The following is a 24,804-nucleotide window of genomic DNA, read 5'->3' as shown; positions in this document are numbered from 1 at the left end:
ACACATAAATAAATCTTTTAATAGGAATATTATATATGTCGAATAAATAATAAAACTTCTAATAGTAATAGTATTTATTATTTATTAAATAGAGAAGGGAAGATTTGAAGGCGCTGGAGAACCAATAAGTTGCTCCATTGTGGCTTGCATTTGTAAACTAATACGCCCAAATTCAGGATCATCTTTAAGAGATTGAGAACGAATTAACATGGCAGTTTCAATATCGTCAGAATTAAGACTAAATCGTTTTTCAACTTTGGATCCAACCCATACCTGTGCAGCAATAGTTAATGTTTTGACATCATATATATGTTTATTACTGACATTTGAATACTGACCAACAAATTCTTTTAATTCCTCTAACATAAATCCATTAATATTAATTAATTGCTTATTGTCTATATTCTCAATTTTTTTCATAGTTTGAACATTGTCATTATCGGAGCTCATAGAACCATTTATTCCCATAATCTTCTCAATGGTACTACTTACTTTATCATCAGTATAGAACCTTTCAACTAATTTATCAAACTCGGAAAGCGAAATTTTTCTCTTGTCCAAAGGATCCTGTGGAGAAGCATTCTTTACTTTGTCATAACATTCCTGAAAGTTTCTCGGAGGATTTGCAATAAATTCACTCGTCAGTCTCTTCATTACACCCCTTAAGCAATCCTGACTCTCCAGTATTTCGTCCAATATATGCAACATGTCTTCTTTTGTATAACTTTCCAGTGATTTTTCTGCGTTCTCCGTATTTACATTATGATCATCTGCAGTGATTCCAATGTTACCGTTATTATCCTCTTTTATCTCTTTCTTTGCCTCCTCCACACTCCTCACTGAAACAGAACTACCAAATATACCTTTGTTGCAAGTAGTATCTCTACCCAATTCATATGGCTCCTCTCTTTTATTTTCTTCGTCGGATTTATCTTCTCTAAATAAGAAATAAAGTAAAGCACCAACAACTGCGAAACCACCGGTTATAGCAGCTATTGTTCTGACCTTTGATGAATTCATATTATTCCTATTTTATCACTCAAACAGATTTAAAAACAAAACAAGTTAAAATCTTTTAGGCTATTAAATATTAGTCTTTAAAAAAATACTTCTTTATACAACAGTTCTTACTGAATTTGTCAGGTATCTTTGTTATCCTTTTGCAAGTCAAACTTGACGGAAAAATGAAATAAGTGAAATAAAAGTAACGGATATAAGAAGAGATAGAAAGCTCACCCTTCTTTCCTATTACTATATAACTGTTTTCTCCTTTTAAATAAAAAAACTTATGTTTGTCGTCTCTCACTTATTGCGTCGATCACAAATCAATATCACCAGTGACAACAACAAGCTACTACCTATTTCCTTCCTCTCTTTCTTTCGAATATACTTAAAAAACAAAAAATGACCTATTGCTCCTGCCTTTATTTTTTCAAAGTTCGTTTTTCTCAATCGATGTTATATCTAGACAGCTCAAATAACACCACACCGATTTTCCTTTGCATTACCTATCACTCCGCACCTGTATTCAGACGGAGGACGATAAAATTGAAAAAAGAAGAAAAAACTTTCATAATATAACGAAGTAATACTATTTCAGGTCCTATTTCCCTTTCTCTATTACACCGGATTATTACCTTTCTAATGGCCAACTTACCCCTCAATCCGCCAGCATATACCCTGTCTGGCGCCGTCACGGGGGCCTGTATGACCATTCAAAAAAGACCCGCACTATTCAGACCAAATGGGACTAGGCCGCTTCCATAAAACCCTGGACCTTTGGAATGCTTATCGGAAACATGTGATTCGATAATTCCATTCGATGTAGATACCATATTTCCTCCAATGTTTACTCCTGAATTACCCGGTCCACCTCTTGATTTTTGTAAACGTCTACCACCAAAATGAAGATTTGGGCTTGTAGAACTCATACCAGATATACCATGTTGGTTAAAAAATCCATTAGAATTAATTCCGTTAAATGCATAGGAACCAGCCCCTCTATTTTGGTAGTTATCAAAGCGAGGGTTTATCCCAATATCACCAGATTTGCGAATACTATTCATCCCCCTTCCAATAAGATTGTTTCCACTATTCAATTGAAAATTCTTACTATCAGCATAACCACATAACTTTTCATACATTCTACGTTCAATAAAATCTCTTGCTTTTTGTCTTCCAAAGGCAGATCTAGAGAATATTAAGACTCTCTCTAAAACACTACCTTTATTCTCATCAATAAAAATGAAAGTTCCAGTCTCATCTTCTACTCGACGTAGAAAACTCCCTTTCGCACCAGTTACATACCCTATTACATTTTGTGGTATTGATACAACTGTTACATCCTCTCTAGTCCTTGTATCAACAGAGACCGTCGATGTTCTCTGAGCTATCAACCAAGCTAAATATTCTCTCGCTCTTTTTCTTTCACCTAGATCTCCATGAATAAAGGCATAATTACCTACATATTCTATTATTGCACCACTTGAAGCACAAAGACGCCTCCTTGTATTACCCTCCTTTCCTACAGCATAGCTTAAGTCCTCAGTATCTATGTAAACAATATCTGTAGCCAAATCATCAATGTGATCATGTGACTCATTTTTCAAGTCCTTAGTAAAATGACCATTTACCTTTTGTTCAATATAACACATAACACGCAACTCTGCGGCACGACGATTCCTGGGAATACCAAATATAGCCAAAATGTAATACTGTTGAGATGACGAGTTATCACTTTTATTATCGACATTGTTCACATTTGTTGTTCCAGATATTAAATTATCATTATTTTGAGAATTGTCAGACAAACATTTGTTGTCCGGTTTACTAAAGAACATTAGTGTCCCTGAATCCTCTTCTATCGCCCTCAATCCCAAACCTTTCTTCCCAGTTATATAACCTACGCACAGTGCAGGAACATTCAATACCGTTAGGTCGTCCCTCGACTCCGGAGTCACGTCAATAGTAACAGGCCCATGTTTTTGTTGTACCAGATACTTCAAGTATAAACATGCCTTGTCTCTGCTTGACGAATCTCCGTTTATTTCAACTCTAGCTGTCTTACTTTCATCCTGAATTATTGTTATAGACGTGCCAGAGACCGCTGCTAACTTTCTTCTTGTTCTTCCTCCAGTGCCTACAATGAAAGAAGCATCTGCCGATTCTATCTGAGCTATGGTCTGATTGTCTCCAACCTTGAGAATGTTCAACATTTTGTATTGCTTCCAAATATCATACAAATATTCACTTATTATATGCAATTAGACGTATTTAAGTGGCCTTTACTATTGTTTGAAACTTTAGCCACAGCATTGTTTAAACACTATCTCTCGGGGCATGTCTACTTGGCGCCCAATACAAAGCCCCTTTTACGCCCAAAGCCAAATAATTTTGTTCCGTTAGTGCTTTGCCGCCCACTTTGAAAAGTTTACTTTTATATTTGGTCGTGCCGAAATTTCCTATTTTTTATAAAAGTTGTAGTAACATAGTCTGTTTTTGCATTGATTCGACCTTATTATTGTTGAAACGGCACATGGTTCGACTTTATTTGTTTATTTCATGATTGATCTTTTTTGTATTTAATTTTTATTATCAATTTGTCATTTCTCGCATCATAGACTACAAAATATACCCGCCTTTTAAAACTAGATCTATTAACTTTTGATTTTCAAAGAGTTAACCTTATTGACTTATCAATATGTCTATCGCTTGAGAAACGTCACCCTTTGATATATGCAACGCCTTTAATATTTTTTGATTGTTATTAAAGCCCATACTTTTTACTTGCTCTAATAACTCAATGTAATTTATATTGACATCATTACTCACTTCACTTCCAGTATCATTTCCTGAAGAAATATGAGAATCTCCGTTCACAAAACTATTAGAAGAGGAGCTCCCTGAGTTGTTTGCAGTGTTTGATGTCTCAGGAGTAGATTGTTTTTGTTCTTCATCTTGAATTCTTAAATTTGATAAATAATGCCTTATGACTTTTATTTGGTTCTCTATGTTTTCCCTTTCTTGAGAAGTAATTGGTTGGTTTAGTTGAATTTCATATCTTTCCTGACCCTCAACTCTTTTTTCTTGAAAACCTAAAGTAAATAGCAAATCAAGTCCTTCATCTAACCCCTTCAGAACGCTCTTTAAAGTATTGCTTGACGCTTTTATACTTCTGTATCTCAATTCATTAGGGTTTCTAATTATATTTTCTAAAATAGTCTCCAACGTTTCAAGAGTTCTTTGAGATTTCCAACCATATTTTCTAGTAATATGGCCTAATTTTATACTTAGTTGGGAAGAGTCAGTAGAAAAGCTTTTCGATCTTGAACCAGGACTTAAACTGTTACTCAAATTATTAATCTCACCTGCAGTTCTATTTATGACATTAGATGGGCTTATGCCATTTGTATTCCAAACGTTAGCAACTGAACGCACTGCTTGGCTTTTCTGAGCCTTTTGTAGCATAGGTAATAACATCGAACCAAACGGAGTTCTCATAACCTCATTGGGAAGATCCAAGATATAAGAGGGAATCCCATTACCCAGTAAAAAGTTAACGACATTATCTGAAAAATGGTTACAGTTGTGATTTAACAAATCATAATTTTCACTTGTAAATTTGGTCGAAATTGACTCTAAATGCGCGTTTAACTCAATTTGTGTTTTATTTGTAAAACCTAATGTCAGCGTTTTTATTGGCTTCATTCCATATAACCTTGTTATTTCTTCAGGCTTCACACAAACTATTCCTCCCCCGTAAAAATATTCGTAACCATATACTAACACACCTGTGTGATAAATTGCCTCTATTGTCCTACCTAATAACATCGGAGACAACTGAGATGCCATTCCAGCACTTAAGTCGTAGACTTGTAACTCAACCTTCTCACCTTGTTCATTCGCCATCTTCACTATCTCATTCAAAATTATAGAATTGCATTCAACTGTGTAAAAAAATGTGTATTTTGCCTATTTATGTCAGCTGTGTTAAAAAATCAAAGAGTTGTAAATGTTATTCTGTTTTTACTTAGTTTATTTATTAGCAATGCTATTTTTTACTTGTCTTATTTTTTTTTCCTATTAAACTTTTTCATGTATTTCTTGCCACTTAAATTTTTTGGGGATTCCCGCAAAAAACAAGACAAAATTTGCGGGTAGCCATTTTTTTGACTAATAAATGCATGTATCCCGGAAATGTTCAATGCAAAAGAGGATTGGTTTGGACAAAAATTTTTGGAAAAGAAAAAATTATGATGTAAGAACAAGGCAGCTACTTGTTTGTTATTTAAATACTTTTTAGTATTTTAATATTTAAATCAAATTAAATAAATATACCCATTTTGGAATACAAAATATTATTAAAGGATAATTTTTTTCCGGCAAACATTAATTGCTGGAAATAAATAAAGATCGGTATATATATTTTGACATCATCACATTAATTGTAAATTAACACAATAATTTTTTAGCAAACAAAAGTCAGGTTAATCAAGTAATTTTTTGACCATATGGTGTCAATTTTGTCACTTATGTTATTTTTTGTTTTACAAGAGGTAATGACTATAGGCTCTAACATGCATGAAATAATGATAAAATGCATGTAAAACTTTTAATTCAAAATCACTTAACTCTTCAATATTTCCAAACTTGAATATTTCTGTCTAATATCAAAAATTAGAACAAGGCATGTGGAGAAGAAAGTTCTTTAGAAGTTATACAGAGGAATTGGCCTGCGCTCTCAGATTGGATTTGTGAGGAATTGTATTGTTCGGGATTAAGAATACCTAAAAGTGTACGTAATAGTAATTTATGGGGGAAAGGTAAGTACATATTTTTTTAAAAATTTACTTTTTCCAGCGAAAAAATGGCAATAGTGTATTTCTTCAAGGATTGCGTATATAAACTATAGATTTAAGCAATAATTGTGATTTTGACATCAATTTATGCTGGAAAATACTAAATAAATTGAATGACAACAATATAAATTTAACAAAATAATCATTTAACTGACTGAATTATGTAAATAGGAGTATTTGAGGCATCTGATGATGAATATTTAAATTTACATGCCGCTGCTTTGAACTCGGAGCCAGTTGATCCATTTGATAATAAGGATTTCATCATAACCTCTTCTGCAAGATTAGCAAGCCATATTGCTAGATTTGGAATTCATCAATATGCAAGTAGAAAACATCAGAATTCAAAAAAAATCAAGGAAAAAGAGAATCACGATTTTGAAAAGGAAAAAAAAGGATATCTAAAGAATAATTCAAAAAACAAGGAAAATAAAGATGTCGATTTAGTATTAGATAATGAAAGTGGAAAGTATAAAAAAATTCATAAACACTGGTGGAGCAAATACTTTGACAGACAAAAAAAGAAAAAAAGTAGCAATAATAAAGAGAATGGCCATAGTAAATCGATTCCTTTAGATAATGAGCAAAATAATTTTGAATACCTATTCTATGGATCTGGTAACAAAGTGTCACCAAGTCTAGATGAAAATGAAAGAGTTAGAAACTTAATCGTTGATTATAATATTTCACCTGAAAACAAGAATAAGGAAGGTAGAACAGTCATTTCTGTTTCTTCAGTGAAAAGTGAAAGAAGATTGTTCAATTTGAGAGAGCATACAAATGTAAACGAGTTTGATAATGGTTATAATGGGCCTAATTATAGTGGAAACCAAGTTCCTAATTTATACTCGAACCAGTTTTCTGGACCTTATATGCAAAATGGAAATGGTTATGGTCGTTTCGATACGAACACTTATGTGCCATTAAATATCAAAACTTCCGTATTTGCTGCTTATTTCGCAGCAGAACCTATAATCGTACATTTCTCTAAAACTATAGGTAGAAATAGACGTGTTAAATATGGCCAAGAGATTGGAGTGGCTGAGGCTTTTCCTCGTACTCTAAATAATGAACTATCCAATATTATCCTTTCCAGATGTGATGGCACAATATCAATTATTTATCAAATGAAAGGAATGCCTATCCAGGCAACTCGAATGTTTCTTGTAATTACCTGTAATGATGGCCCATAGACACTGAATTTATTTTTAATTGTCATTAAATAAATAACTTGTATTCTACCTAAACTCAATGAATATGTTCCAGAAGTTATTAAATTATTATTTTTCATTCAACACAAGTAATTTGTTCGAATTCCCCTTGATTTTTAGCGTACTCTTGTATGTTAATTTCGTTTTTGTATTCTATCTTTATCACCCCTACTATTGCTACTACTTCTTTCTACCTTCCTTCTTTCCCTTTTCCTTTCTTTTCTATCCTCTTTCCTTTCTAAATCTCTACCTCGTCCTGTATATTGACCAATAAATTCTTCATTGTAGTGAATCGTACTACTTGATAACGAATCTCGTTCTCTTGAATAACTACTTGCTCTATTTAAGAATTGTTTTTTGATATTTGATTCCTCTTTATCATCAAAGGTAGTGGGTATATGTTTAATAATAGGAATTCCTGCTTTATTTAGTTTGGGAGGCTCCCCTATTTTAGGGTCACCAGATCCCGGGCCACTATGAGGTTTCATATTAACATACTTATTTAAATCAGAATAAGGGGCAAGAGCCCCGTCTTTTCCTCCTCTTTCCTCATAATAGTAATTCGGTTCAGTAATAATATCATCTCCCGGGTACAATAATCCAGTTTCTGTTATACCTTTAGTGCCTGGATACCCCATATAACCTGGTGTTTCTGCAAATTTTCTTTCAAGTAGAGATGATTTAACTTTAACTGAGAATCCTGCACCTGAAATTTGTTCTCCTTGAAGTTGTGGACTAGAAACACCTCCTTTCCCTGTAAAAGGATTATAGTCCATATTGGCTTTGACTCCAAATGCACCTCTAACCCCACCAACTGCTTTCCTTAGTCTTGCAGATTCTTTGTTTATAGGCCTTAGGCCCAGTTCTTTCCCTAGTGGATTTGAAGAACTCTCCCCAATAAAAACTTTGTTACCTCTTCCTCTAGTTGCCTTAGAGCCACCAATGTATCTTATTGAGCTTTGAAAACCAGGAAGACCAATAAATTCCTTTGGTGGAACAAACTCACCTCCCAGTCCACCCCTAGTTGTTGACTCATAGAACACTTCTGCTGCCTTTCTACAGTAGATTGTTGCATTTACTTTCCTCTCTTCTCTTGTTTTTCCAACAATTCTTGCTCCTGTCTCAGATCTATACCTTGAATTCAACAATACCCTAATACATCCTTCGCTCATTCCTCTCATATTTCCCATAGCCTTTGGATACAGCTTTCTTGGTCTTTCTATTGGAATATTTACCACAAACTTTCCTCCTTCACTCTCACCTACCAGTTTTATTAGTTGAGATATGACAGTCCACTCCCTATCTGCAAGTTTATCATCTTCATATTTATCTGTCTCAGACTCTTTTCCAGATTTCAACGAGCTTTCTTCTTTTTCCTCATTCTTGTAGTCAAACAAGACTGGTTTTTTTTTGACACCTTTCTTTTCAGTCTTATCTCTTGGTTTCATTCCCTTTCTTATATATACTTCCTCAGGCAAAGACGTTGTAGAGACAGATTCTTCAATAGTATCTGCACTTCTTCCTACATTGATAACTTTTCCCTCAACTAAACTTTTGAAGTCCTCATTTGCCTTTTTAAATCTTTCAAATTCTCCAGGGGACAGACGTGAAAAAGATGTGGATTTTGTTCTACTTGACCCTTTTGGTGTTGTTGCAGATTTACCACCAACGTTAATTCTCTTAACTTGAGCACCCTCTCCGAAGTTACCCAGAGGAAGTAATCTTTCACCCAAATGCAAATCATCCTCAGACAAGTTTGCATTTCCTAAGGTACGTTTTTCCATAATTTTCTCTCTATCAGGTTTTACAGTTGGAATCTCGGGTATTATAGTTGTTTTTGCAATGTCGGCAATATTATCTCCAAATATAGCCTTCATATGTTTTAATGTATCCCCAGATAAAACCATATCTTTGTCCTTGTTTAGTGGATGAAGTTTATTTAAGATAGATTCCATATCATTAGCTTTTCGTATATCATGGTGTTTCCAAGGATATTCTTTAGCTGGGGCCCAAAGAATGTTTTTGTTTTTATCGTCATCTTGGAAGTTAATTAAGTTAGTTTCTGCAGCAAAAAGATCATCCATTATTTCCTTTCTTAAACTTTCCCTAATAGAATCATTTTCGCCAATATTTTTATTTATTATCTCCCATTTTGATGTAATATACTGATCCATGTTAAAACTATTTAACTCTGGTACCTCTTCTCCTTGTTCTGGATACAATTCATATAGTGGATCTTTAGGATTTGGGCCCATTCTTGGCCTTGTTGCAATTAAGTCATATATTAAGGCATTTTCTGTGGCAGATTTATTGTCATTCTCGTATTCGACGTCTCCTTTTGCTTCATCTGTAAAGTACTTGTAACAAACATCCCTGCAAAACTGTAATAGTGAATTTCTGGAAAAGAATTCAAACTTATCCTTGTTTGATCCTTCAGATAACCCCTCTTTTCCCATCATTATTGCAGAAAAAAGTTCATATGAGACCAATACAAAACTAGCTAAGTGATTATTCTCTTTAGAGTTAAATGCTCTTTTGAGATCTTCCCCTGCTATTTTTGGATATGTATTTTTAAGCCAATTTGAGTCTATTTTCATTACCCTGTTCATTCTCAAATATTTTTCCTCTGATATTCTCTTTTTAGCAAGTTCTATTATGTGATTCCACCTTTTATTATAGTCCAATCCCAAAGGATTTTTTAACCTGAACTTTCTGCTCACAGTGTCTAGGTCGTTCATTATTGAAATCTCTTCTAATGAATCCTCGTCCAACAACTCATCCTCTGGATTCTCTTGAAATACGTATGTTGAGGCTATCTCGCAGTATTCAGTTATTATTTTTTTTTTATTGTCTGACTCTTCTCCTTTTTTCATAATATCATTGTCATCAATTGAACCTGGAAATGTTATTCTTTTATGTGTTGGGATACTTGGATCACTATAAAGAAACTCCAGTGCTATCTCGCATTGGGTTACAAATTCCTCTGGATCATAACTTCCACGGAACAGTGTATATCTGACGAACCCAGGTATATTATCTATTTTAGAAATTGCTCCTATACCTCCTTTTGAATCTCTTAATTGGTATTTCGAATATTTTCCCAAATTTGATATTATATTCCATTGCCTGTTTCTCTCAAACTCTAATATTGATCCTGGATAGCTAAATCCAGTTCCCTTAAATATGGAATACCCTCTTTTGTTGCTTATTTCTAACAATACATCCTCACAATAAGATTTGATAATATCTTTATCTGTTTGGTCCTGATTTGATATTAATCTCGTAGCCAATAGGATGTCTTTTAGACTTTTTACTTCTCTTTTTTCCGAATTTGTATCCCAACCTTTATTTTCTTCTCCACTTTGAAACAACAATCTAGTTATTACTCTCTCACAATCCAAGGGAAATTCGTCTTCATTCTTAGAACCTAACCAAAAATCCGGAGGTTTTAGTGGGAGATTCACAATTCTCTGTTGCCTTCCCATCAAAATGTCCATGTACATCTGATTATAAATTGCTTTCCAAAGTTTCTCCCTTGCTAGTGAGGAATTTGAATCTGAAAAGAATCCACTCTCCTCTCCCGGACTCAAAAACCCACCCATTTGCCTTACTCTCTCCCTAACTTCCTCAAACAAATTTTCAAAGTTCTCCGGCTCGTTTAGTTGAGACTGATGGAAATAACTTTCTAAAAAAGACCAGTTGTCTTCGTTTAAGGCCCAACTTATTGCATAATTTAAGTTTATGTTCTCATTTAAGTAAAAAAGTACCCATTTTCTTACGTCCATTTGATTGACATGCATATACTTTAAGAATTCAATAAGTAAGCCTCTATTCACCTCTCTTTCGCTGCTTTTCGCCGAAATAACATTTCTTCTATCTTCTGAAAGTTCATAACCATTGTAAAAAGCGTCAGAACAAAACTCTCTCATTACCACTCCTTGGTATTCTGGCGAAACTATTCCCCACTCAACCAAACTCTTTTCATTGAGTTTGTCTATAATTTTTACACAAGCTCTCACAAAGTCTCTTCTCTCTACAGGACCAGGAAATATATTCTTTATTTCGGGATACTCCGGAAGCCAGATGATTCTCTTGATGCTTCTTCTTTTATCTACTTCTAGTTGGCTCAGAATCATATTCCATTGAGAGGTTGCATCCCCAAATGAGAAGTGGATTCTTTCTCCGAGTTCTGGCTCGTGCAATTCACCGTTCTCTCTTTCCTCCTCACTCTCAACTACTGAAAGAGATGTTTGAGGATCCATTCTTGGATGCAAATCAGTAATTCCAAGTCTTTTCTTTTCTTCAATCGGAAGTTTGTAGTTAATATTATAAGCCTCATTTGCAACGGATGTGCACCAGTGTTCAAGTAAAGCCTTTTTGTCTTCCTTATCAGTCATATTTGAAGAAAAAAGTTTGCCTGAAATCCTTAGATTGTTTTCGTTTCCACTCCTCCAAAGGTTCCAAATATAGGCAAAGCAGTAATCCCTAAACAGTGTTATCCTACCAGCTCCCTTGTATTTAAGTGGCTTAATAGGTCTCTTTCTGGGTAATCCGGTAACTATTGGTGCAGTATTTAGATCTTGCTGTAAATTTCCAAAGGCATCATTAATATTAGTTGAAGCCCTGTACATTCTAATCCATTCAATTGCTCCAAAAAAGTAGTCACCTGCTTCTTTACAAACTTTCCTAAACTCAAGATCAATCAATGAATCGTCTTCAGTGTTTACTTCCATTTTAGGTAACTCATTTTCAGGAGTAGAATAGTAAGTCCTAAGTCCTTCCAGGCATCTGCTTTCGAATCCCAATTCCTTGATCTCATCCTTGTCATCCTCCTTGTCACCATACACATCAAACCTAGTATTGCTTCTCTCAAAGTTACTAGGATGAACTGGATAAACCCAAAATATGTTGTTATTTTTCTGTTTTTCTCCTTGACGCATGATAACTTCAACGATTGTATTCCACTGAGAATCAGAATCTGTCTGTATTTTAAGCTGATTCTCTAGGGAGTATTCATCAAAAATACCCTCGAAATAACGCCCTGAAGCTGCCTTGCAAAAATCAGAAAGGATTTTCTCACTTTTGTCATCCACGCTTTCATTAGAATTCAACGATTTTGACCTGAAAGATACACTTCCGACCCCATACAACTTTCTTATAATTCTAAAGCACGCAATAATAAAGGTGGATCTCGAAAACTGAGGCATGTTCCACTCTTTAGGCAACTCTTCCGGAAGATGTGTTGGAGTTTCAATATTTTTATTTAGATCCTCCCTGTTTTGGTCTAATATAGCTCTCCACTGGACCCAACAAACCAAAGAAGGCTTCAAATTTGGAAATCTTGGAGTATAGCTATAACTTCCGTCTATGCTTCCAACTGAAAATTGCCCGGGAATATTCTCCAAGTCTTGCATTCCCTCATAAACCAAAGATAGATGCGGAGAAGTCTTATAATTGGTAACTTTTGACTTGTTTGGGGTAAAGTCAAAGTAACCAGTATTCTTTATGTTAGTTTGGTCATTTGGATCTTCGGCTCTTTTAAAGTAAGCATTAGCTGCCATATGACAGAATTTTTCTAATTTTGATCCATCAAAATTGTTAGATTTATATCTGAAATGACCAGTTGACAAATACGGAAATACCTTGCTTTGTATCAAGTCGAATATTACTGAACAGCAATTCTTTCTCATATCATTAAATGTTTCTCCTGCATAATATCTAAATGGTGAATATGGTCTCGGCTCCGGCAAACCTTCAACCATGTTCGACAAAAACATTGACTTTTGGTATATAACCTCCCATTGCCTATTTCCAAAATAAAAGTCTGCAGCATAGTTGCAAAACTCATGTAAGACTTTTTCCGTATTTGGTTTGGCTAGTGGCAATAATTCGTATCTAGGGGGAGTCTCATTCATCCCATCTCTGATTAATTCTATACACACGTTTCTGAGCTCCGATAACTTTGTCGGTTTAACAGCTGAGTTAAATTTAAGTGGAAATGAGTTTGAGAATACCTTAAACCTTTTTAAATTCATGTTCAGATCTCTTTCCTTTTGTGTAACTATAGCTCTCCACATAGTCCATATTTCCGAGTCGTCAACAACTATTGAGTGAACTCTTGTTGCCAATATTGCGTCTATCCCACCTTCGTACTCGAAGTCGGTATTAGACCTTCCGGAAATACCTCCTTTCGGGCACACCTCCAGCTTCGTGGACGCAAAAGCAAAGCTGTGATTTGGAAGCTTGTTTGGAAGAAATTTTGGAAGTTTTCCCAGCATTCCCTTTTGACCTCCAAAACTTTTCGAAGAGCTTTGCTTTGAGAGACTCTCTCCCACTATTTGAAGAAGCTCCAAATTTGGGTCTTTTGATACAAGAAGATCAGTTATACTTCTAACCTCTCTGTTCCAATATAGTTGTAAATCTGGATCTCCTATTGCTGATTCTGCATAACAGTAAACTGAAGCGGATATACAAAAGGTTGCACGCAAAAAATTTGCCTCCGTTTCATCTCCTGAAGGAGGTGTTATTATGGATTTATCTTCTAGTTGCTTTAAAGATAATACACAGTTTTGGTACAGTGTTTTCGCATCACCACATAATGGAAACAAAGATGGATCTACGTCAGAAAATCCTGGAATGTAATTATATCTCATTCTACCCCTTTCTACTTTCCAACCGACTTTATCTCTTTCTATCTGCGAAACAATACACTCCCACTCTTCTTGCCTTTTTTGTGGACTCCTTGGAGCTTTATCTAATGATATTTTGTGCGATAAACCTTCTATACCCGTCTCAGTACCTGGTATTTTCGGTCCTATTTGAAGTGGAATGAATTCCACATCCTCCTCCACACTTTCCTCTTCTTTTCTATCCTCTATTTCATGCTTTTTCTCATCGCTATGAATTAACTCGAGTGGTGGTCTTTTCGTGATTCCATCCTGAGGTATAACTTTCTTTATTAGATAATTCTTCGGATCTTTAGTCCCATCTTTTCCTCCAAATCCATATGCTATCTTCTGCTCATCTTTTTCAAATTTGTTTTCTTTAACATTATAAATCATATTTATTCTCATTAAACTATTCACATAATCCTCCTCTTGTTTATTATCCGGTGATGATAAAGATTCAAATCCCAGATGTGAAATGTCCTGGAGAGGAAGTCCTGATTTTTGATATCTCTGACCCGAAAAACCGGAGACCGGACCATCACTACCATAATCCGTCGCTTCAGGTGATGGCAAAGGTAGTTTGGAGTTTCCAGATAATGAAGTCTGTGGCAACGAAAATGTAGGTACTGAAGGTGAATATTGTGTATTTTCGCGTTGGCCACTCTCCGATTCCATAGTACCACTTGTATTGGAGTTGCTATATTCGGTTTCTGATAGGTAGGATTTAGGGCTGGGAATTCCTTTTGACTCAAAAAACGATACTTTTACATTTCCCCACGCGTATTCATTACTTTTAGGTATTTGAGAGTGTATTGCCAATAAGTACTTACATTTTTTAATAGAGGTTAGTGTTATTATTATTATTATACCATTGATAATTAAAAGTGGTGATAACAATATTTTCCTCTTTTTTAGACTCGTAAATTTCTTTTCTTTTATTTTACCCATTTTCACTCCTTATTATACTCGGATATTAATATTGGAGGATTTAAAAGGGGTTTCCCACAAATATAGTTTTATTCGGCCAAAAAAACCTCCTCCTTTCTTCTATAATCTTAACAATTCAGCACCAATCCGTGGAGTGTAATGTGAATTGCGATGCCAAATTAATATGAATCTTTATATGTTAATTAAACGTTTATAGTTGTTTTTAATAAGAGAAGTTAGAACCAGTTTTTAATTATTAGTTACCACTAATATATTAAGTTTATATTTTCCCATGAATTCTTCATATCAGTGACAGAAAAAAAATTAATAATCAAAAGAATTCTTTTAAGTTAATTAACACACAGTAACTATATATTTCGCTTTATTCACACCCCTATAACTTGTTTCCAGTACTGAACTATCTCCTCTAACAAACGGTTCCCCCTTTTGACAAATATTTTTGTTCGTGGTTTTATAATTACAACAAATAATAATGAAACGATTTTCTATCTTTTTCTTTAAATTTATTTTAATAAACTAAATTTAGATCCAGGACTTACCCGCCCGTTGGAGTTTGATATATCATACAAACTAGCTTTGAAAGGGAGCTGGGAAAAGATGACTAATTCTTCAAAGTTGGAACTATTTCACATTAATAAAATTATAAATCGTGCATCTATGCCTTTAAATTATAAAATTAAGCGTAAATAACCATTTTATGTGATACAATATCGGATTTAAAAAAACAAGTATTTGTGACATTTATTGAGGCGCCAAATCTATTATGAAAAAGCCTTATGAGTGCTCACACCTACTCTAGAAGAAAAATAAATAGAAAAGAGGGAACAAGTAAATAAAACTTGCCTTTAGAGACTGAGAGTTTCCCGAATATTTTATCTCTGGAGACGTTAAAATGCATAACACTAGTTTTGATTTGGGAGAAATATCGAAGCTTAATACTCGAGATGAGGCCAAAATTTCAGAAATAGTAGATGCATTGAAAGTGGTTGCAGTAGTAGAAAAACCCCAGTCTGAGTCTGAGAGTATATCTTTCACTTCTGCAATAGAAGAATCCGATATGGACCTTACGGAGGACTCAGACATTTCTTCAGAAATTCTAAAAAAAGGAGTAAAAAAGGCAAATAGTCTTCCACAGATTCCAGAAAAGAGTTTTCAACCACAACCATTAAAAAGTCCATCTCTTAGAAATAACGAGGCAAGGTTAAGAACCAATAACAATAAGTTAGATGGTGTTGAAATAGTTTCCCCTTTGAATCCTTTTACATTGACAATAAGTTGTCTACTGTACGAACCCAAGGAGGAGGATATAATTGAGAATGAAATAAGATATATCTACCTAAACAGCATTCTTTCTGATAACGAACAGTTGTATCTCGCGAAATTAAGAAGATATGCCAAAAATAATGGCGTTAAATTTCCACATTTAATATGGATTCAAGCACTTAGATTTCTATCTTCTACGCAATTTCATGTTCAAACTACACTGGATACGATGAAAAATAATCATTCATTTAGATTGAATGAACTTCCCATTCACGAAAAAGATGTATTTGACGATCTCAATCTGGGTGCAATTTATTGGCACGGAAGAGATAGTAAATATAGACCTATTTTAATTGTAAAGCTGGAAAAGTTAGATGTTTTCGAGGGCGATATAGAAAGGATTCAAAAGCTCCTTTGTTTTTGTTTGGAATTTTTTCTAAAATATCTTCAGGTTGCTGGGAGGATTGAAAATTGGGATGTTATTATTGATTTATATGGGAAGGGCATTACAGATCTTCCAATTCAAGTATTAAAATCGGTACTTTCATTAGTAAACACAAGATATAAAATGCGACTCTATAGAATGTTTATAGTAAATTGTCCAAAATTGATAAATGTTGTGAGCTCCGCTCTTCTTGCTGCTATTCCAGGGTCCACAACCAGAAAAGTCAGATTTATCGATGAACCTTTTTCTGAAGAAATGACAGGTTTAATCCCACCTGAACAATTAGAAACAATATATGGTGGTACATGTCCGGAAATAAATGAAAATTTCTATCCTTTTAGGTTCTACCCTATGAACAAAGAGGATGAAGCATTTCCCAACATCCATTCTATTATACCAGTCGAATACATTATGGGGTTATCTTTAGAAATACCACCAAAATTTGATTGTGAAAAGCTTCCTTGGATTAAAAGCTTGCCAAATATGAATTTTACAAAAGATACAGCAAAAAAGCTTTCCACGATAATCGGCTCTAAAATCAGACCTGTTATTAATCTAGATGATATTCTAAACACTACTTCAATTCTTGAAAATAAATCATAAGTTGACCTAAAAAGTACTCTAGTACTATTATATATTAGTTTAATTCATTCTTTTCAATGAATGAATGATTAATTCTTATTTTCTGACATCGACTTTCTGTCCAACTTTTTATTTTGTCAAATAAAAGCCATTAATTGTAAGTTTTTTCCCACTCATTGCAAATACATGATCGCTTATACAAATACAATTTAACTTAGTGAAAAAAGGCCGTTAATTCGAATAAATATTCATTTGGTCTTCATTGTTGCTGCTGTCTTGGTGATAATATTAGAGATTACTTATTTTTTTAATATTTGACAAAGGGAAACCAAATCTACAGGGCTTTAACAAACTACAGGGCGAGAAAAACTATATCTAAATAAATTAATAAATAGCCAACGTCATTTTTTCCTAAAAAATATTAGTCAGATCATATTGTTAGAAATATATACATCATAAAATAATAAATTGTAGACACCAGACGTGCAATGCATCCAAAAAGATTGAATTAAAACAGGAAAGAATAAGAGAATTGAGGTGTGAAGTAATTTGTATGAATGCTAGGATATGTAAGATGAGTAAAAAATGGGGACTAAGTACAGTGTGTATCCTGGTGTTAATAATATTGGTAAATCTTTCTCGCTCACAAAGCTTAGACAATGCAGATCTAAATAATGTTTTAATTGGGGTGGGAGAAATAGATAACAATGAAAAGAAACGGTTAAAGAACGACGTATATATTTTCAGTAATAATATGTTACAGATTTCATCTCAGTTCCCAATAGTGACTCCGTTTGAATCATTATCGTTGATATGGACGTCGATTTATGAAAAAATAAAAATAGAACAAAAGAACGAAGGTGCATTGGTGTTTCTATATTTAATGAATCAAATGTACATCTTGTTAACGGACAACGTTTTTGAGTTTGATGATGTTAATATTGATTTAGAGCAATTCGGAGAATATATATCACAAATAATATATTGTTTAATTCAAACAAAAAGTGACGATAGTTGTGTATCAAAGATAAATGAATTTATATTATTACTAAAGGATCAAATAATTAACGAGATACAAAAGAACAAAGAGGTAGATTTTGTTGGTATGGAAATATCATTGAGGGTGAATTATTTGGAAGAATTATTAAACAAGATAAAGTATTTGTTAAACAGAAAAAGATCTGACAAAGGTGGTAATATAAGGTTATATCCAGTAATTAATAGTGAAAAGTTTTTATATAACTTATTAAATATGAAAAATGTGTTTGATTATTTTGTGGATTTGTGTCCCGAAATTCCATATATAAAAATATTAAATCCACTAAGAACCCTATTAGATATAGTAAATAAAGATTGGGACATAGAAAAAAAGAACAATGTGAAAAGCTGGTTTGGGAATAACAAGTCTCCGATAAAAACAATATGTGAAGAGTTAATTTCTGGTATAAAAGAGTTAACAGTTGAAATAGATAGATATTATGAGTCAAAAAAAATAGAAAAATTGGTTATATTAACGGAAACAAAAATATATATGGACTCATTAGAGCAATTCTGTACTTCTTATAATAGATATGCAGATAATGATGAAAATAATAGTAGCGATATACCAACGGAGTTATTATCGATGTATAAGTTATTTACAGACGATAAGGACAAAATAAAAACTAGACTATCTAAAATATATGAAAATTCAAGAAAAGCAGTGGATATTCATTCAAATTTATGCATTTTTAGCAGCGACAAGAAAATATTGTCTGCTGAGAACCTGACAGAGAATGAAATATATGAGGAAGTATCAACCACTCTGTTAGATTTGATAGGAAACTTTTTTATAGATAATAGTTCGGATACAAATTTGCAGAGATTGTTGCAAAATAACTGTCCATCAACATTAGACTTGATCAATAACAACATAATATTGAATGAAAATAATGAATTAAATGAATTAGGCACTCAAATAAGGGCTTTAAGTTCAATTTTATCTTTAAAAAGAACACAATTAGCATCAAGAATGTGTTCAAAAATAAAGGCATTATCTAATGATATAAGTTATACGAATAAAAGACTAATATCAATAAATAGACTGTTAATACCAATGTTAGTGGATTCGAGTATAGTAACAATATTACCAAGTAACAATCATTTGCAGGACGATAATCGCATTGATTATGAAGAGTCAAATGGAATTTTCAGAGAAAGCAATGATAGTTCAAAGACGATGTTATATGTAGATCCAGATAAATCATGTTTAATAAGTAATAGCGACAAGATAAACTATTATATAAGAGAAACTATAAAAATATGTGACATGGTTAATGATCATTCAAGTTTGTTTAATTCAGCAATAAGAAAAATAGCGAATACAAAGGCAATGGAACAAATAAATCACAAATTAACTAAAATATCTCAATCACAAATATTACATGAATTTCGCGAGATAGCAAGGGATATAAAAGGCAGTAGAAGAGGTCACTTCTTGTCAGAAGTAGGTAGTTCGTTATCTTTTTCAATAAATCACTGGTATAGCCATTCAAAAAGAAGAAGAAAGTTGAGTGGATCAAGAGCGTTGCTCAGAAAAGCTTTTTATTCGTATACAGCTTCTTTGGATAATGTGAGATTAGATTTGAGACCGGAGTTGCAGGAGATACAATATAATGTTTTAATGATGGAATCAAATGATATTAAAGTACTAAAAAGCGGAGATTTTGTATTTTTGAATTCAAAAACAATAACAAATAGTTATAAGAAGAAATATTCGAAGCATACATCAAAAATAATAAGTGAATATTACGGTTCATATACACAGATATTAAAAGAAGACTTTCCAATAAGCCCTGAAAACATAAAAGAGTTGAATGCTTTGATAGATTCCGATTCTAATATGCATAGGGGTGAGTTGGAGGCAGAACTGGAGGATGGGGAATCATATGGAGAAAGTGATATTAGAAGCGATGAATTAGGTAATAAGGCTGACGAAAAGAACAAAAATGAGGGAACTCTAGACAACTTTGAGAATTATAGAAAAGAAGAAAATAACGTATTTAGCGATCAGTTTAGGGTAAATGTATCACAAAACAAAAAAAAGCCATATATAAGAAGTGGTGATTCGCATTTTGTAGTTGTGGGACGTGATTCTTCTTCGTTTTCTCTATGCAGGTGTAGGATTAGAGGAAGTAAAATGGGCGACTTATTGCAGTTATTCGTTGATTTATTGTTTCAAATAAGAAATACTGATATAAGAGTGACAGGATACGATATGTTATCGGACTCACTAAAAAAAGCAGTAAGGCAGACATTAATAATAATAGCTCTAAATGAATTTGCAGTGAATTTGTTGCCTAAAACAAGGAAGGAAGGGTATCAAAGATTTTATAGAATGAAGCATTCAACCCATAAAGCACTGGGAACAAGGGTAAAAAACTTCATTAAGGATATAAAAAAAAGTACATATAAATTGTCAATTGTTTTATCAACATTAAATACGTTACTATTAACAGCATTTAATCATTTTAGGTACGATGCTGAATTAGATATATTGAGAAAGGTACTGTTGGGTATAGATGTATACAAGAAGCCGGGAAGAGACGAAGAATTTTACATACAAGATAACTCCATATTAAAAGTGAGTGAAGCGCTGAGAAGGAATGCAGTTGAGAAGTTGATTGGTGAATTTTACGTCGGTAGAATAAGAAGAGGCTTCGGTTCACTTAAAGATACGGTGTTAAAGATGATGAATCCAAAACAGATAATAGGACTTACGAAGGCGTTCAAAATGGAGGATGAAATTAAGGATATTGATTTGATTGTAGATAAACTGTATTTGTTTCTCAAAAACATAGGCCCCTCTCAAAATTGTATAGGTGTGACTAATGGTCAAAAGTTGGAATCATTTTTCTCACTATGCTGAAATAGAATAAGTTTAGAACTTTAAATTTGACTTTTAACTCATAAAAAAGATACCAATTTAGTTTATGCCATTATTATGGCTTAGTTGGAGCAGTTTCTATACAGCAGTGAACAAATAAAAGTGGTACTGAACCGGAGTAAGAATCAAACTGGGGAGAGATGATATTTGTGGTGCAAAGAGAAGAATAAACAATAAATTTGGGATGTGTAATCACATACATGGAGTCGCACAACAGTGAGTTTATAAAATAGGTATTGAATACAAAAAACAGTTATAAAATAAACTTGAGAAATTAAATAGTTATACTACACCCTTTTTTAGCAGTTTTATGATATTTTGATTATTTCTAGATATTGTTGAATTAGCCAATATAGATAGTTTTTGTTTAGCAGAGACGTTTTCGGAGTTAATGTTGCTTCTAGAAATATTACTATAACAATTTGCTTTATACACGGTGTTTTCGTTAGATTTGGAGTTACTTTTTGTGTTGGAAACGAAAATATTTGGAGATTTGAGTCCATTACATAGTGATTCAGGTAAATAGCTGTTAGAACCATTAATGTTGTTGTGATTATTATTGAGTCCCTTTGTGTTGAAGTTTGAGAGGGATTTATTGGGAGTTGGAGGGTTGATGATAATATTACCATTTCCATGATTATTACTGTTTACATAAGTTGGAATAGGTGAGGGATTTCTGTGTGTGTGTAACAAAGGCGAATTGTAGTTGTTGATATGGTATTTCCAGGAGGAGGCGGAGGTCGAGTTCGAGGATGGCGAAAATAAAGATGGTAGATAGGATCTCTTTGGAGTACAAATAGAATTAAATAATTTGTTTGAACAATTAAGTTTTGGAGAGACATCTAGAATATTGTGCGAATTGAATGGCTTTCCACCAGAACAATCATTATGGGTATCATTGTTACTTCCATTAGTGGAGTTGCAGATGCCAGGGTTTTTGATATAGTTGTTTCCAATGATTCCAATATCTGCACCATTAGCTTCAAGAGCGTTGTTTTTATTCACTACACAGGCTTTATTTATTTGTGAGAGAGAAAAATGAATATCATCAGCAATACACGGAATTGGGATATTAGGGACAGCATTTACGGAGTTGTAAAAGTTAATTAAAACTTGTATCGAGAATTTATCAAAATTAGAGTGGTCCAGTTTGTGTTTAACTGTTGGAACAATTGGTGGTTTTTGCTGTCTTAAATTTTTAAAATTTATGTCTTTGAAAAAAGGATGTTTCATGACATCCTTTACGGTTTTCATTCTTTGATTAGGCTCTGAAATAAGGCAGCAAATTAGATCAATAGCTTCATGTGAATATTTATGATGTTCCGAAGGAAGATAAAAGTGCTTCTCCCAATTCATGACTTTGTTTCTCGTAATTAACGAATTTTGTCCTGGATCTGAAAGAGGAGGACCCCCGAACAACATTTCATAGAGAATTATTCCAACACTCCAAAGGTCAACAGATAGAGTATATGCCTCTCCTCTGTGAATTTCAGGTGCCATATAATCTGGAGTTCCAGCGTGAAAATTTGGGTCATGTATAAGTATGTTATGTATTTCTGCACCATTAATGCCATCGTTTTTATTATGGTTACTTAAGTAATTAATATTTTCAGTTGTTTTGATATTGATGTTTTGAACAACATTTGAAACAAATGGTAGTTGTTTTTCATTGCTCCTAATTTGTTTAGAAAGCCCAAAGTCTATCAATTTTATATGTCCATTTGAATCTAACAAAATGTTGTCAGGTTTAATGTCTCTGTGTATGTATTCCCTTGTATTATTTAGGTATTCAAGGGCCAACAAAAGCTCAGCTATGTAAAACTTTGCTATTTTCTCCTCAAATATGTGGAGTTCCATTAAGTGCCTCATTAAATCACCACCAGGCATATACTCCATCAACATATAATAAAAGTGGGAGTCTTCCCAGTAATAGTACAATTTGTTTATCCACGGACTGTCTGAGCTATACATAAGAGATATCTCTGTGTTGAGCATCATTCCTGTGTTAAGTGAACTCTCATTTTTGCCAGTTAAACACTGAGAACCAGAAAAACCTTTATTTTCACTATTTGTTAAACCAGAGCTCATATTGCTGATGTTTCCAACAACTCCTGCTCCTTTGCCAATAAAAGTTCCAGTTTTACTGTAGTTTATGCCGATTTCAGACAAGTTCTCTGTTTCACTCAGTGATGAGGATATCATTCTCGTTATTATTTGACTTTTTTTTGCTTGTTTAAGTGCGTATTCGTATCCTGTATATAGATCAAATACCAGCCTTACTATTGAATATCCGCCCTGACCTATTATTGCAACAGTATGAAAATCGTCCAAAGATACGTTTTTTCTGGTGGAAAATATCTTTCTGTGAAATTCAACAGAGTTAGATCTCTCACTTTCTTCAATTTTAACCTTTGACTCGGTGTTGTAATTGCAACTAGTGACTGTATTGCTATTACTTGAACAACTGGTCGTCCTCTCTTTTGATGCAGAACTAACGTTACCATCTGGAATCCGTTCTTCCTTTATAGACTCGCTTCCTTTACAAAGCTGGCAGTAATTATACCTTCTTTCTTCTTTTTCACTCAATTTTTTGCATATTCTTCCTTCTGTTCTATCAGAACAAAGAGAATTCAACGATAGCTTTGACGTAGAAAGCGCAGGTTTTGTTGTTGACTCCTTTTCTTTTCCAGTTAATGTCTTATTTTTACTTTTTAAAGACTCCACAGTCTTTAAGTTCGTGTGTGAATAACTTCTCGTAGAGGAAGATGTTTTGTTCATTCCAACTTCAGAAACTCCGTTAGCCTTTGTCCTTCCACCACTTCCAGAAACTCCATTTGATACACTCGTTGACAATAACTTTTCTGATCTTCCGAATGTATTGCTCGTTCCTGCGCTTTGTCTTATACCAGATATTTTTCTCAAAATAGCGTTATTAAAGTCTCTGCTTTTCAAGATTTCATTACTCTCTATGTTATCTATGCTCATACTCCTTTTTCCAGTCCCTGTACATGTTGAATTAAGCTCCTTACCCTCCACTTTTCTTTTAGATATATATGATATTGTTGATCTTTCTGTACTCATTTGTTTTTTATTGTATTCGAAAAAAACATGAGTTTATATCTGTACGTAACATGCACAATTTTTTATTATTTAATTTTTGTGTTTACTGTTTATTATTCCCTCAAAATTTACTGAAAAGACCAATACTCCATCTCTTTTTTGTATCTACTCTGAAATAGTATGCCAAAAAGAAGCAAGTTTTCAGATCAGACACAAAACCACCCTTCTGTCACCAGAAGACGAAGTGTATTTTAGTAATATTGTAATTTTAGTTTATTTTGCCAAATGCAGTTTTGCTTTGTAAAATCTCTAAATATACTCGGCAATGCCCCTTTTATTGCGTTTATATTCTGGCTTTGTCACCAACTAGTCTGATGACAAAAATCAGCGATTCAATGTACCAAGTTGTAAAGTATCCTTGTATTTTTATTGTATTACTACTTAATTGCCTCAATTAATCTATCTGTACAATTTATTTATTTCAATCCTTTATTATACCCCCCCAATCTGCTTTTTCTCTCTATCCGGCACTCTTAGAAAACCCCTTTTAATACTATATATTATCTTTTGTACTGGTTCTATAGATAATAATATTAATATTATTGTTCTTTTTTACCTTGCACTTTATGTAATATTTCATGTTTATTTGTAAATTAACTGCTTAATACTTATACACTATTAACATCTCTTTTTTTGGCTGGTGTCACACACAGATCACACATTTTCTTTAATTTATTTATATTAAATATACACACAATATTTATGGTACCGATAAAGCCCGCCTAATGCATTTTATTAAATAAATTTAAAGAGAGAAAAAAGTGCATGCAATTTATGTTGGGTA

General features: G+C 33.4%; 8 protein-coding genes across 8 annotated transcripts; 3 read left to right on the top strand and 5 right to left on the bottom strand.

Annotated features, from left to right (window-relative positions):
• Positions 1–84: 84 nt before the first annotated feature.
• FG379_002864 (uncharacterized protein) lies at positions 85–1,020 on the bottom strand (the record flags this gene model as incomplete). Its single annotated transcript, XM_067328554.1, has 1 exon — positions 85–1,020. The coding sequence occupies one exon, from the start codon at positions 1,018–1,020 to the stop codon at positions 85–87; it is 936 nt and encodes a 311-aa protein (XP_067182052.1).
• Positions 1,021–1,715: 695 nt separating this feature from the next.
• On the bottom strand, positions 1,716–3,215 carry FG379_002863 (uncharacterized protein; the record flags this gene model as incomplete). The annotated part of the gene is made up of 1 exon (XM_067328553.1): positions 1,716–3,215. The coding sequence occupies one exon, from the start codon at positions 3,213–3,215 to the stop codon at positions 1,716–1,718; it is 1,500 nt and encodes a 499-aa protein (XP_067182051.1).
• A 469-nt stretch (positions 3,216–3,684) lies between these two features.
• On the bottom strand, positions 3,685–4,908 carry FG379_002862 (uncharacterized protein; the record flags this gene model as incomplete). The annotated part of the gene is made up of 1 exon (XM_067328552.1): positions 3,685–4,908. One exon carries the CDS (start codon positions 4,906–4,908, stop codon positions 3,685–3,687), a length of 1,224 nt encoding a protein of 407 aa, XP_067182050.1.
• A 295-nt stretch (positions 4,909–5,203) lies between these two features.
• Positions 5,204–7,051, top strand: FG379_002861 (uncharacterized protein; the record flags this gene model as incomplete). Its single annotated transcript, XM_067328551.1, has 3 exons — positions 5,204–5,257; positions 5,681–5,822; positions 6,030–7,051. The coding sequence occupies 3 exons, from the start codon at positions 5,204–5,206 to the stop codon at positions 7,049–7,051; spliced, it is 1,218 nt and encodes a 405-aa protein (XP_067182049.1).
• Positions 7,052–7,203: 152 nt separating this feature from the next.
• FG379_002860 (uncharacterized protein) lies at positions 7,204–14,685 on the bottom strand (the record flags this gene model as incomplete). The annotated part of the gene is made up of 1 exon (XM_067328550.1): positions 7,204–14,685. The coding sequence occupies one exon, from the start codon at positions 14,683–14,685 to the stop codon at positions 7,204–7,206; it is 7,482 nt and encodes a 2,493-aa protein (XP_067182048.1).
• An 892-nt stretch (positions 14,686–15,577) lies between these two features.
• FG379_002859 (uncharacterized protein) lies at positions 15,578–16,996 on the top strand (the record flags this gene model as incomplete). The annotated part of the gene is made up of 1 exon (XM_067328549.1): positions 15,578–16,996. The coding sequence occupies one exon, from the start codon at positions 15,578–15,580 to the stop codon at positions 16,994–16,996; it is 1,419 nt and encodes a 472-aa protein (XP_067182047.1).
• Positions 16,997–17,549: 553 nt separating this feature from the next.
• FG379_002858 (uncharacterized protein) lies at positions 17,550–20,882 on the top strand (the record flags this gene model as incomplete). Its single annotated transcript, XM_067328548.1, has 1 exon — positions 17,550–20,882. One exon carries the CDS (start codon positions 17,550–17,552, stop codon positions 20,880–20,882), a length of 3,333 nt encoding a protein of 1,110 aa, XP_067182046.1.
• Positions 20,883–21,182: 300 nt separating this feature from the next.
• On the bottom strand, positions 21,183–23,981 carry FG379_002857 (S T kinase; the record flags this gene model as incomplete). The annotated part of the gene is made up of 1 exon (XM_067328547.1): positions 21,183–23,981. One exon carries the CDS (start codon positions 23,979–23,981, stop codon positions 21,183–21,185), a length of 2,799 nt encoding a protein of 932 aa, XP_067182045.1.
• Between the last annotated feature and the right edge of the window lie 823 nt (positions 23,982–24,804).

The sequence above is a fragment of the Cryptosporidium bovis genome (genome assembly GCF_009768925.1).
Source record: "Cryptosporidium bovis isolate 45015 chromosome Unknown contig_4, whole genome shotgun sequence".
Lineage (NCBI taxonomy): Eukaryota > Apicomplexa > Conoidasida > Eucoccidiorida > Cryptosporidiidae > Cryptosporidium > Cryptosporidium bovis.
This window is presented reverse-complemented; position numbering and strand designations above follow the sequence as displayed.